This window comes from Petaurus breviceps, unplaced genomic scaffold (assembly GCF_028583685.1).
Source record: "Petaurus breviceps papuanus isolate PSGF00001 unplaced genomic scaffold, PetGlider_PUasm1.0 67, whole genome shotgun sequence".
NCBI lineage: Eukaryota > Metazoa > Chordata > Mammalia > Diprotodontia > Petauridae > Petaurus > Petaurus breviceps.
This window is the reverse complement of record NW_027186446.1, coordinates 5,581,439-5,594,698: the sequence shown is the minus strand read 5'-3', so window position 1 is coordinate 5,594,698 and position 13,260 is coordinate 5,581,439. Positions and strand designations below refer to the sequence as shown.

The following is a 13,260-nucleotide window of genomic DNA, read 5'->3' as shown; positions in this document are numbered from 1 at the left end:
TGTGTGTGTGTGTGTGTGTGTGTGTGTGTGTGTGTGTGTGTGTGTGTATAGAGAAAAGTATAAACTTTGGATGAGAAATACTCCTTGCCCTCATGGAGTATGTAGTCTAGTAGGCCTATTAGATATATATGTAACTGTCTATGATGTTGTAAATTAGAAGAACCAAGAAGAGTAAAAGGAATTAGGGCTTGCTAGTGGAGATAGTATTTGAGTTGGGCCTTGAAGGATGGGTAAGCACAGGTTGTTGTGGGGTGCAGGTGCTTGAAGAATAAGGGGCAGCAAGACCACGGTCATGAAGGCTGTGTGTATGTCAGGCAAGTACCAGAGGTAGTGAGCTGTCTTTTTTTGTTAGAAACAGGTTGAAATAAAGCTCTTAAGACAGAGCAGTGCTGAATTGTGGGGGGCATTGCATGCCAGCAAGGAAACCTTGTAGGGTTTTGAGCAGATTTATAAGTAAGGAATATTAGTTTGGCATTGGTGTGAATAGTAGTATGCATGGAAGAGAGAATAAAGGAAAGAAGAGGCTGTTGTAAATAGTCAAAGTAGTTGGTATAAAGGCCTATACCAGAATGGGGAATAGAGAGGAGGAAATAGATCCAAGAGATGAAAAGTGAATAGTATTTCAGTACTGATTGAAGTGGGGGGGGGGGGCAGCTAGTGGATAGAGCATTGGACCTAGAATCAGGAAGACCTGAGTTCAAATCTGTCCTCAGATACCTACTAGCTATGTGATTCTAAGCAACTCATTTACCCTGTTTGCCTCAGTTTCCTCATCTGTAAAATGGGCTGGAGGAAGGAAATGGCAAACCACTCTATTATCTTTGTCAAGAGAACTCCAAATGGAGTCATGAAGAGTCAAAAATGACTGAACAACAAAAAACTGATTGAGGGGCAGGGCACTCCAGCCCAGAGAGAACTGCCCTTGAAACCAGGAAGATGACCTAGATTCAAGGGATGCCTCTGCCACATACTAGCTTCCTGTCACTGGGCAAGTCATTTACCTTTCAGTGCTCTGAGATTGTAGTGGCCGAGATGGTGCTGACCTGACTTGTTGGAGGGAGTTTTCTCATCTGGAACTTGCCTATGACAATAAAGGGAAGAGGAAGGGAATGAGCATCATGGGTCACACAGCTAGCAAACATCTGCAATCTTCCTGATTCCAGGCCCAGTCTACTAACTACTGCACCACTGGCTGCCGCATAGATCCAGCACAAATCCCTATCCCTATGAGAGATGAAAGAGAAGGAAGAGTAAAACATCACACCAGCTTTGAGAATATTGGAGAATGAGTGAATGATGGTTTTGCTGAAAAGAGTAAACAAGAATAGTTATATGTAGATTTAAACCAGTACTGTGCTTTACTCAGTTACCTTCTCTTCCGTGACTGTTCCAAACCTAATTTCCATCTTAATTCTTCAAAAACAAATCAAGGATTATGAACTCCATTTTATTTATTTATTTTTTTTGAAGGTAATTTGTTGAATTTATTATAAACTTTTTAAAAGTAAGTTGTATGCAACAGAGATTGATGGTCTCACATAGCTTCTTTTTCTGTTCTTATGAACTCCATTTTATGGATAAAGAAACTGAGGCCCAATGAGATCCCACAGTGAGTTAATGACAGCTAATTGACCCATAAGCATTAATTAAGTGTCTCCTTTCTACCAAGCACTGTGGGGGATAAAAATGGAAAAATGAGGCAATCTCTGTCCTCAAAAAATTTTTTTACTAGGGAATATGACATGCTAAAAGATGAATATATAAAAAATATTCAGTGGCGTGCTGGTAAATGTTTAACAACCAATACTAAAGGAAAAAAATGTTCCCAGGACACACTTTTAAGTTTAATCTGCATTAATAGTATTTTCTCCATGGCTTAAGTCTAGACAATCAACAAAACAATAATGCTCCCAATGAAATTTTAATGATCATCTCTTGTGAGTGGGCACTAACACACAAATATAAAATACACAGTAATGGGCCTGGTGCATTAACAGCTGGGAGAGGGGTGTGTGGAAGGGAAAAGTCATTTAAAGGAAATGGCACTTGAGTGGTAGGAGCTTGAGAATGAACTAGATTGAGACTGTAAAGGAGGTAGGGTGGGGTGTAGGACAGTCTCCATTTTTAAGGGCTTTGGGGTTTCTGGGGCCTGGAGTACCTGGAAAAGTTCTGCTTTCTAGGGGTAATACTTAAATGCATCTGTCCAATTTGTGTCTGAGAAAGGAAAATCTTCCTCAGCCACATTCCTCAAGGGTGAGGCCAGAGGAATATGGTGTCAGGGAAGAGAGAGGCCTGTTTATTTAATTCCCCAACTGTGCTTAGGAGTAGATTCATGAGTCATTCACATTCCTCCCAACTGGTTGTGTGGAGTGTAGTGGGGCTGCCCTGGGCAGGGGTGGGTGGGAGGATAAGTAAGCCTTTGGAAAGGTGCCTCATCCAGCTTAGAAAAAAAAAAAAGTAAAACACTGATAGCATGAAGGTCAGAAAGGCAAAAAAGAACTATTCTGAGAATGTGGTTTCTGATAAGGGAAAAACCAGCAGAGATTTGTCAGCTGTTTGTGTGAAGTTGCAGATTCTCAGTCATTCGCATTGGGACACTTAGTTGCTAGGCTACCCATTTGGCCCACTTCTTTCTCTTCCATCTTCCTCCCCTCCCCCAGTCCCATTTCCCTCTTCCATTCTCCATCACTCCCAGGAGGACTGCATAAAATCATGGATTGTCAGAGAGCACAGGGGCCAATCATCTAGGACCAAGCCCCTCATTTTACCAATGAGGAAACTAAAGCTAAGAAGGGGAATTGCCTGAGGTGTATAATACCTTAGGGTCAGCATGAAGACCCACATCCAGCTCTCTTAACTCCTTTTCCTTGGCTTTTTTACTATACTATGTTGTCTTCCAAAAAAAAAAAAAAAAAGGCAAGAATATGTGCTTTGTGTTCTGTATCTTTCTTCTTTCTAGATAGGGAGCATATATAAATTTGAATGCTAGATTTGTCGTCAGAGGACCTGGGATTGATCTTTGACTCTGCCATTTGCTGCTTCTGTAACCTCCAGGATCCTATCCAGCTTTATATTACATCTCTGTGTGTGGCCTTGGATAAATTACTTTACCTCTGTGCATCTCAGTTTCCTCATCTGTAAACTTCAGGGATTAGAAGAGATGATCTCTGGGGTACCTTCCATCTCTAAAATGCTTTGATCTTCCCTGAACTTGGGCAGGTCCCTTTCCTTTTCTGAGGTTTGTCCATAAAAGGAGAAAGTTGGGTTAAGTGGCTTCTTAGGCGCCTTCCTTTCCTAAAGTTTCCTTGGAAAGTGTCATACTGAACTTGGAACCAGAAAGAATTAATTTCAAATTCTACCTCTGACATTTATTAGCTGAGTGACCATGGACAAGTCAGTTAGTCTCTCTGAGCTTTTTTCCTCTTCTCTAAAATCATTCTTTCTCTATGTGCCTCACAGCTCTTCTGGTGGGAGTATTATAGAAATTTGAACTGTTTCCTCATTTTTTTAGCTCATACATTTGGTATATATCAGTTGTGCAAGAATGGTATCTTTTTTTTTGTTTGTTTGTTTTTATTTTCTGGCATCTTCCAGTTTTTCATAGGAATCGTCCAAAGCCAAGCCTTGATGCTTTTTCGAGTTTCTAGGGGAGCTAGCATAATAATCTGGACTTTCTTTGTAGTCCCTGGTAATGGGGACTGATATGAGAAGAAAGTTAGAAACTAATTATCTGAAATTCACCTGCTTCAGGAGGAGAGACACTTCCTTTTTTACTCACTCTTCCTTCTCCCTTTCTATCCCTCTCTTCTTTCCTCATTCCTCTTTCTCCTAGTCCTCAGTAAAGAGGTCAGATGAGATGGGCTCTAAGCCCTCTGCTAGTTTTAATATTATGTGTGTTCTATGATGGTTCCTTCAAGTTCTGAATGTTCTCTTTCTGTTACTCCCTTCCTCCCAAGTTTCCTCCTTCTCTCCTTCTTTTGTTGGCTTCTAATCTGATTTTTCTCTTTCCCTTTTTTCTCTCTTTCCCCCTTCCTTATCTTCATTTCTCTCTCCTTTCTTTATCTTCCTTCTCCCATCTTCCTCTCTTATTCCTCCTTGAGAGACATTCCCAAGGATGCATTTCTCCCTTTCTCTATCTTTCTGCTTCATGCCCCCCAACCCCGCAATATTTTTATCTCTTTATAACATTAATGTCATACAGCAGATGTTGCCCCTGACTCGCCAGGTCTGAACTGGGATATAGACAAAGCAGTGGGATGGAACGTGGGAAGTGAACATTTAGTGAACTATTGTGAATTTTATTGCAAAAAGTACTTGAAGTCTTCAAAAAATCTTGTCTGTCTGATGGGGAATGGATTTAAATTTCCTTTGTGCAAGTTTCTTTTTTTTAGCCTTGGATCATAGATCTGAGAATCATTGATTCATAGAATATCAGACTTGGAGGGTACCTTAGAATCTTAGAACATAGAATACTTGAGTTGAGAAAGATCATAGAATAGTAGGGAATACAATACCAGAGCCTAAGGAACCCTAGAGTCACAAATCATAGAATGCCATAGGCAGAAGAGGTGGGAATGTCAGAGAATATCAGAGCTTGAAGTGGGGGAAGGGTTACAATTATGGAATGCCAGAGATAGATCAGGTTTTAGAAGTGTAGACTTTAGACTCCTATGTCAGAGTTTAAAGAGCCTCTAGAAATCAGCTATCTTGTCTAACCTTTTGGAAGCTAAGGGCAAAAAAGTGAAATGATTTGTCACAAGTCACGTAGTCATGAATGGATAGCATCAGGACTACAGACTCCTATCTCCTGGCTCTCAGTCCAGGATTCTTTCTATTATATATAGGCCTTCATAGGGGAGGCTTAGCTTAAGGGGGGGTGCATGAATGCCTCAACCAGGATTTCAGTAGCATTATTGACTCTTGTGACCATGTTTCCTTTGTATGTAAGTTAGGCAGTAAAGACAATATTCTCTTAATTTGGACTTAAAAATAGCATACTTGAAAAAACATCCTTTCACTTCACTAGAATATGCCTGCAAGGTAGGAAGGGCAAATAATCCTCATTTGACAAATGAAGATATAAATACCTAGAGAGGGGAACCGACTCAGCCAAGGTCACAAGCCTAACATTCTTCACAGCCAGGACCAGCTCTCTCAGTTCTTATACTCATACCTTAGTTATACCTTGTGGAAATTCTCTGTGGATGGGACAGCCAAAGGTTAACATGTTTTCTCCCTTTCTCTCTTTTTGTCTTTGAAGACTCCTCTTGCAATTACATCCGACAGTTGGAAACGAAGGTGAAACTGCTGGAAGATGACAACAAACTTCTCTCTCAGGTATGACTGGAGCTGTCCATCCATCCATGCTGTTCATGAATGTTGATGTATATTTTCCCATGAACAGTACCATATAGTATCCCCATGACTTCTTCCCACTCCTTCCTTTATTTCCTTCCTCCCTCCCTCCTTTCCTTTTCATCCTCCCTCCCTTCTTTCCTTATTTTCTTCCTCCCTAACTCCCTCCTTCCTTTCTTTTCTTCCTCCCTCCCTTCTTCCCCCCCCTCCCTCCTTGTTTCTTCCCTTCCTCCCTCCTTCCCTTCCTCCATCACTCTGACAAATTACTTCTACCCATGATCACCACCCTTGCTTGGAGGTGAAAGAGAAAGTCAACATTTATTTCCATGGTGCTGCTATATACTTTTCAAAGAAAAATCTGGTTTAATTCTCACAAAAATGAGGCATGGGAGGTATGCTCTCATTTATATTGAAAAGGACATTGAGTCTGTGAGATGTAATGCAACCTGTCCAAGATCAGCAAATAAATCAGGAAGCATTTATTAAGTGCCTACTGTGTCTTCTCTGTGCAGACACTGTGCTCAGTGCTGGGGATACAAGGAAAGGTCACCTAGGGTGTTAGGCAGCAAAATTGAACAAGAGCCAGGTCCTAAGGCTTTCTGTCTAGTATCATGGTACAGGAGCAGGAGGTGTGCAAAGGACTCTTGAGGAGGAAGTAGCATATTTAGAGTCAAAGCCTTTTCATTAATTGTTCCACCAGCCTTAAGAGCAAGGAGCCAGATTTTTGCTTTATGTTCGCTTTGTCTTTTTTGTCTCTCTTGCCTTTTCTCTCTCTTTGTGCATCTGTCTTTCTGGTTTTTTTTTTTTTCTCCTCTTTGAGATCTTTAAATTCAGCTTTCTAACTCTGATGTTCAGAGACTTTTGATTCTTGCTCCTAAATTCCTCTCTGGACCCTGCCCCTGACTTTCCTGTCTTCTTTCTCCACTATGACCCAGCAGCCTCCTCACCCTGGACAGTCACTCTGTCCCTGGGACTTCTTCCTCTGATTGGTTAGTTTCCCTGGAACCTTCATTTTATGGAAAAGTGTCCAGACAAGCCATGCTCACTCCCTTATTTCTCTCTGGGCTCCACTCCTGATTCTATGCACTTCTTTCTCCATCATGCACCTCCACATTCTCTCCCCCAATCCCTCAGCTCCCCCTTTCAGCTGCCTTTTATGTGTTGTCTTCTCCCATTGGGATGTAAACTCTTTGAGAGTTTTCCTTTTTTTTTGCTCCTAACTGAAATGATGAAGTAAAGGGTGCAGATGGTGAGATATAGAGTAGGGACTGTATCTGGGTAAATTGCTTTAGTTAGGGAGGGCTTCATGGAAGAAGCATTTAATTCAGCCAATTTACTAAGCATCTGTGTGCAAAATACTGTGCTTGGTACCGAGATTATAAAGATGACAAATGACCTAGATTTCATCAAGGAGCTTTCTGTGTGATAGGAGGGATACAGCGTACACACAAAACCATTGTGATACAAAGTAGAACAAAGGAGAGATCCAGACAAGGTTAATCTAAGAAAATGGGGAGAGAGAGAGAGAGAGAGAGAGAGAGAGTATTTTCACCCACAAGATTCAGAAAAGTCATTATAGAGGAGATGCCAGCCTGACTGGCTAGGCCTGAGAATTAGAGTGGTGGCCATTTCTGTTCCAGGCAATTGGAGCAGTGGCAAAGAGAAGGACTTCCTTGTGGCATGTCCACAAGACATCGAGGAAATTGGCCTGTTTGGAGTGTTGGAAAGTACTGATCACAGAGGGTAGCATAGAGTGTGGAGAGGAGGGGCATTGGATGGCAAAGACAGGCCCCAGGCATAGAGGGAAAAAATGAATGCAAACATTTACTAGGGGCCTTACTGAATACAAAAGCATGGATTAGGCTCCACAGGAGAAATAGGAAACAATTAGAGAGAAGGCACAGGAATTTAGAAGGCTGGTAAAGGCTTCCTGTGGAAGGTGGGATCTGAAGGAAGCTGGAGAGGTCAGTAGTCCGTGTGGAGGAGGGAGAGCATTCCAGGCTTGGGGTACAGCCACAGGAAATGCCCAGAGCCAATTGAATGGAGTAGCTTGTTTGATACACTGGAATAGTTCTGGAAAGAGCAGAGAGGCAAGTCAAGGAGAGAACTTAATACCATTCATTTAGATGGAGGTACAGAATTGAGCTGGATAACATAGCAAATCTCCTAAGTCTGAAAAAGCAATTACCTCCTTCCTCTTTATTTGCTGTATACATAGATGGTATCTGTCACCATTTATATATTAAGAGCTAGTTTTCTCTTTTTCTCTGCCTGTTGAAATCCTTTCATTTCAAGGCCAGGTACAGCCTTTTCCATGAAGCTTTCCTGTCTTCTTCCTGGTCCCAAATAGTTTCTTCCTCTTGAGATTTTCTTAGAGTAGCCTTTCTGAATCTTTCCTTTACCCCTTTGGAATATATTATTTCTGTAGTGTCATATTCCTTATTCAACTGAAAGCTCCTTCAGGGCAGGAGGAACTATTCCCCAGTGTTAAGCATAACCTTTTGTATGTAGTAGTTGCTTAATAAATGTTTGTTGTATTAATGAATTTCTTGTATATTCGCTTTTACTTACATCTTATTTCTACTATTAGACCATAAGCTCATTAAGGGCAGGAAATGGTTAAAAAAATTTTTTTTTTCTTCGTTTAGTTCCTGACACAGTTAAGTGCTTAATAAATGCTTAAGGAATTGATTGTAAAATGACAGCCTGAACTGGATGACCTCCAGGTCCCTTCCAGTTCTCTCACTGTTTGATTCTGCAATTCTCAGGTTTTGTTCAACTCTTGCCATTCCATTGTCTAGATGCCAAAGGATTTCAGGGGCTGTGAAAAATGCAGAGGATGTTTTCTTCTACATTTTCCCCCGGCCATCTGAAATCCTTTGGCATTCCGCAGGTTGTGCAGGCCTGGTCTAGACTGTAAGCTGCTAAGACTCCATGGAGGCGGGAACTAATTCTTAACCAGGCTTTGTATCTCCCCTAGAGCATGGCATAGTTATCTGTACACAGTAGGTGCTTAATAAATACTTTTTGGCTGAATGAATGAGTAGTTCTTTGCAAGATCCCTCTCGTCTCTTGAAATTCTGTCCTTTGAGATTCCAAGTCCGGCTCCTTAAGACTGTGTTCTATGATTCCCTGGAACCTTCCACCTCTGACATTGCCTATTCTGAGCTATGTGAAGGGAGCCTGAAGCGGGTGCCTCAGGGCAGAGTTCTTGCCTCTTCTCCCCATCACTTGGCTTTCAGCGCTGCCTCCATTCCCTGAGCCAGGCTGTGTGCCCTCTCTCTTATTTTGAGAGAAAATTACAAGCAACTCTTGCTCTTTTGTAAGCTTAGCTTTTGGGGTACAATAGCTATTTCATTTATTAGCCCAGCGGGGGAGTCAGCTGGAGTGAATAACTACAACATGGACTCCAATATCAATTACAGTCTCCCCAGGGGGATGGCATAGAAAATTCGACGGAAAAATAACATGCATGGGGTCTTGGGATGAATCACTTGGAGGAAGCAGCTGTGTTGATGAAATTTTTAGGCAGAGATGAGAGAGACAATACAAAAGGCAATACAGTAATTTAGGCTGTGAACACCCCAGTGTATTTTTAATTAAAACTATTTTGGTGTTAAATAGAGGCCACACTGAGAAAAAAAGCCCTCATGGAGGAGTTGCTTTCTATTTCCCTGTGAAAAATCCCACATCCCATCCACCCTTAAAGTATTTCAGAGAATAATGTTTTTTATTCCCTCTCACTTTCCTTTTTTATTCTTCTTTTTTGGGGGGGAGGGGGTGAGGCAATTGGGGTTGTGACTTGCCCAGGGTCACACAGCTACCGTAGTAAATGTCAAGTATCTAAAGCCAGATTTGAACCCAGTTCCTCCTGACCCCAGGAATGGTGCTCTATCCCCTGTGCCACCTAGCTGCTCCTCTTACCTTTCTTTGATGAAAACGTTAATTCCTCAGTTTGACCTGGGGTGGGGGTGGGGAGGGGTGTTAAGGGGCAGGTTAAATGAGAAAGTGTATTGGCTTAGGAGTCGGGATCTAGGTTCATGTCCTGGTTCTCTGATTCTGTTTGCTATCTGACTAGATGGACAAGTCTCTTGAAATGCTCCAGTCTGTTTTCTCTCCTTTAAAATGATAGGCTAGGACTAGTTGACCCCTAAAATTACAAACAAGTAAGGTTTCAAATTGGATAACATTTGACTGACTTGGCTGGCATTTTGTTGCAGAAGCCAGTTTTTTGTGTGACCATGGCCAAGTCACTAAACTTCTCTGGTCTTCAGTTTCTTCATCTGTAAAATGAGGAATTCGAAACAAAAGACCTGAGGAGCTTTCCAGTTTTCAATCTGGGATCCTATAATCTTGATCAAAGTCTGATGTTGGTAACCCTTCTATAATTCCAAAACCCCATTCAGCCCTGAAATTTTATATTCTGTTATTATAAAGTTCCCAGGTTTTTTTTTTTTTGTTTGTTTGCCTTTTTGGAGGGGGGAAGGCAGGGCAATTGGGGTTAAGTGACTTGCCCAAGGTCACACGGCTAGTAAGTGTTAAGTTTCTGAAGACAGATTTGAACTCAGGTCTTCCTGACTCCAGGACTAGCTCTAGCCGCCCTGATATTCTGTGATTTTAAAGTGGCTTCTAGCTTGACTATTCTGTTTTATGACTTTGTGGTCAATATCCTTTATTGCCTATGTAATATAAGCTTTTTTTTTTGGTCTGACACTGATTGATTGCCCTGCATAAGCTGGCATCGCCTTACTTTTCTAGACTTATACTAACCTCCTTCAAAAAATCTCTGCTGTTCCCAAACTTGTTGTTCTCTGTACACATGTGACATTTTGCTCCTGTTGTTTTCTGTGTCTCCATTGTCTCCCCCACCTCTGTTGAAATCTTAGCCATTCTGCTCATTATAACCTCCTCTATAAAGAGCATTCCCTGAACACTCCACTTGGTCATGATCTTTCCCCCTCGAGCTTCATTAATTTACACTCATTTTATTTACTTAAGATCATTAAACCTCAGAGTTAGAACTCATACAATCTGATTCAAATCTAACCAGAAATCCCTTGTGCGACATTCTTGACAAATGGTCATACAGCCTCCTCTTGGGGAACTATCTCATCTATTCTCGTTCAGTGGGCTTTAGTCCTTGCCCAAGGTCACACAGCTAGTAAGCCTCTGGGGCGCATTAAAGATAATCTCTAACCTATCAGTGGGTTAAGGTCCATGACTTTGCTTGTAAGCCAGCTTCTCTTCTCTGCTCATTCCCCCAAATAGTCTTAAATGATAGATAGGGATAGCCACTAGGCAAGCCAGCCAAATGCTGCTTACCCAAAATCAAGCTAAACTCTACCATTTCCTTCTCCTGCTCATTTTACAGATGAGGAAACTGAGGCAGACAGGGTTAAGTGACTTGCCCAGGGTCATATAGCTAGTAAGTGTCTGAGGCCAGATTTGAACTCGGGAAGATGAGTCTTCCTGCGTGACATTGTTGCTCTTCAAATGTAACTCTCAAAACTGGAGGGAATGATGTAGGGACCTCGGCAGAGTTCAGTGGGACTATCATTTCCATGCTTTGGATAATGTGCTTATATTAATATAAGTGAAGGTCTTCATTAGTTTTCTTTCTTTGACTGCCATGTTATACTTTTTACTCAGTGAACTTCTAAGCCAAATTTCCAGCTTGTTTTCAATTGGAATGTTGTCTAGCCATAAGGACTCCTTTGTGTAGGACTTTACATAATTTCTATTAAACTTCATTTCATGAGTTGGAAGTTGTTGATGCTTTCTTGGTTTCCTTTGTGTGGAATTAATAAAGTCCAAAGTTTTGCGTTTTTTTTCACCTACACTTTTGTTATTTTTTATCACTCCCTCTCTGAGCTCCTCTATGAGCATTTGGCCTACCGTGTTTCCCCGATAATAAGACACTGTCTTATTATTTTTTTGGACAGAAAAACACCAGAGGGCTTATTTTCAGGGGAGGGCTTATTTTAATGAACATTGACAGCAATTTTAATAAACAGGTAAATGTGAACAAAAAAATGTACCTTTATTCAATAAGCAAATCACTGGGGAAGAACAGGATGATGCGCTCACTGCTGCAGCTCTGATTGGATGCAGCTCGGAGCGCGGCGTGCATTTCATACAGAGGGTACCGTAATGTAGCGTGTAGCGCAGTGGATCACCTTCACTACAGTAGCCATCTCAATAGGGCTTATTTTCGGGGGAGGGCTTATTTTAGAGGAATCTTACACAGTAAGGGGAGGGCTTATTTTCGGGATAGGTCTTATTATCGGGGAAACACGGTAGTTCATCTTCTTTTTCCCCTCTTTGTTTTGCTAAGTTCTAAGAACATCTGGGACTGTGATGTTAATAGCCCAAGTATAAGTGGCTCTGCTCTCCTTGATGGCAAAAATATTTGTTATGAAAATCTTTGCGGATGTTTTCCATTTTTCTTATGTCTGTTTTCTTAACTTTGCTTAGGTGGACCTATCACTAAACTGGTTTTACCCTTCATTGCTTCCTCTGTTTTATGAGAGGATACTGCTTATAGTATGTCAGCATCTTTCTTAAGGTCTCAAAAAAGCTTATATTTTAACCTTGCAAGAGGGAGAAATTGCTGGTGGACAACTCATTCACCCCATGGTTACCTTGAGATGTCAGGAGAGATAGAAGTGGGTCCTTGGCATGGTGTATGGACTCTTGTAGAGAAATTATGGGAGGGTCTGGGCAAAAGTTACGCAGGATCAGTAGACAAGGAAGGGTTTCAAGCTGCGTCACTGGAGGCCACATCACATATATAATCACATTCACAGATCCATTTGAGAACAAACTTCATTGTATTAGATTTGTTCTTTTAGCCTATTAGTCATTTGAAACACACATGATGTGTTATTTTGTATTATAGCTATTTTTATATGTGCTCTGTACCCCCCAATAGACTTAAGTCCTGGGCATGCATGTTAGGGCTATTGTTTTATCTGTCGTTTTTATCTCTTTCTGGAGGAAGCATTGTCCTGTTGTCCATAATACTTACTGATTGGTTTGAATTTAATTTTCAAGTCTCATAGCTCTGGAATGCGATGTTCCCTGATTTGGGAGGTAAAATAATATATTATGGATGAAAGACCACTGATTCTAGAGTCCGAGGATCTGGATTCAAATCCCACAGCTACTACTAATGATTATGACTTATGTGACACTGAGCAAGTCACTTAACTTGCCAGAGGCAGCCAAGTGACACACAGGGTAAGAGCCTTGAACCTGGAATTAAAAAGATCTGTGTTCAAATCTTGACTCAGACACTTACTAGCTGTGTGACCCTCAGTAAATCACTTAACCTCTCCCATCCTCAGTTGTTCCATCTGTAAAAATGGGAATAATAACAACACCCACTTAACAGGGTTATTGGTGAGGATCAAATGAAATAACATAGATGGTGTGCTTTATAAAACTTGAAGTGCTAGACAAACAGTAGCTATTGTTATAATTATTGTTATTATTTGTATAATGAAGCAATTATGCTAGCAAAACTCTGAGCTTCCTTCTGGTTCTAGGATTCTAACCTATGACACCATGATTGTAAGGTCATTTTTTCTGCGGCTCTCTGAACTTAGGACATGTGGTGTGTTGTTGGGCTGAACTTATGCTGAAAAAACCCTTGTAGCTTTGTGGGATCTGCTAGAGCTTATGTTTCCCTGGCAGTAGTTTGTGAGTCCATCGTCTCTTTTATTCCCTAGTGAATCATTAGAAGTGGGGACACTGCTAATACCCAAATTGCCCTGTGTATATTCCTGAGGAAGACCCCCATATCTCTCTCTCTCTGTCTCTCTCTCTCTCTCTCTCTCTCTCTCTCTCTCTCTCTCTCTCTCTGTCTCTCTCTCTGTCTCTCTCTCTCTCTTTCTCTCTCTCTCT

At 41.3% G+C, this 13,260-nt stretch overlaps 1 protein-coding gene across 2 annotated transcripts in view; it reads left to right on the top strand.

Annotated features, from left to right (window-relative positions):
• The window catches only part of LOC138173930 (coiled-coil domain-containing protein 85C-like), a 190,458-nt gene that overhangs the window by 120,174 nt on the left and 57,024 nt on the right, over positions 1 to 13,260 (top strand). For both annotated transcript variants that reach the window (XM_069103992.1, XM_069103991.1), the window contains exon 2: positions 5,261 to 5,337. In XM_069103992.1, the coding sequence (XP_068960093.1) occupies positions 5,261 to 5,337 (77 nt within the window). The remainder of the gene's footprint in view (positions 1 to 5,260; positions 5,338 to 13,260) is intronic.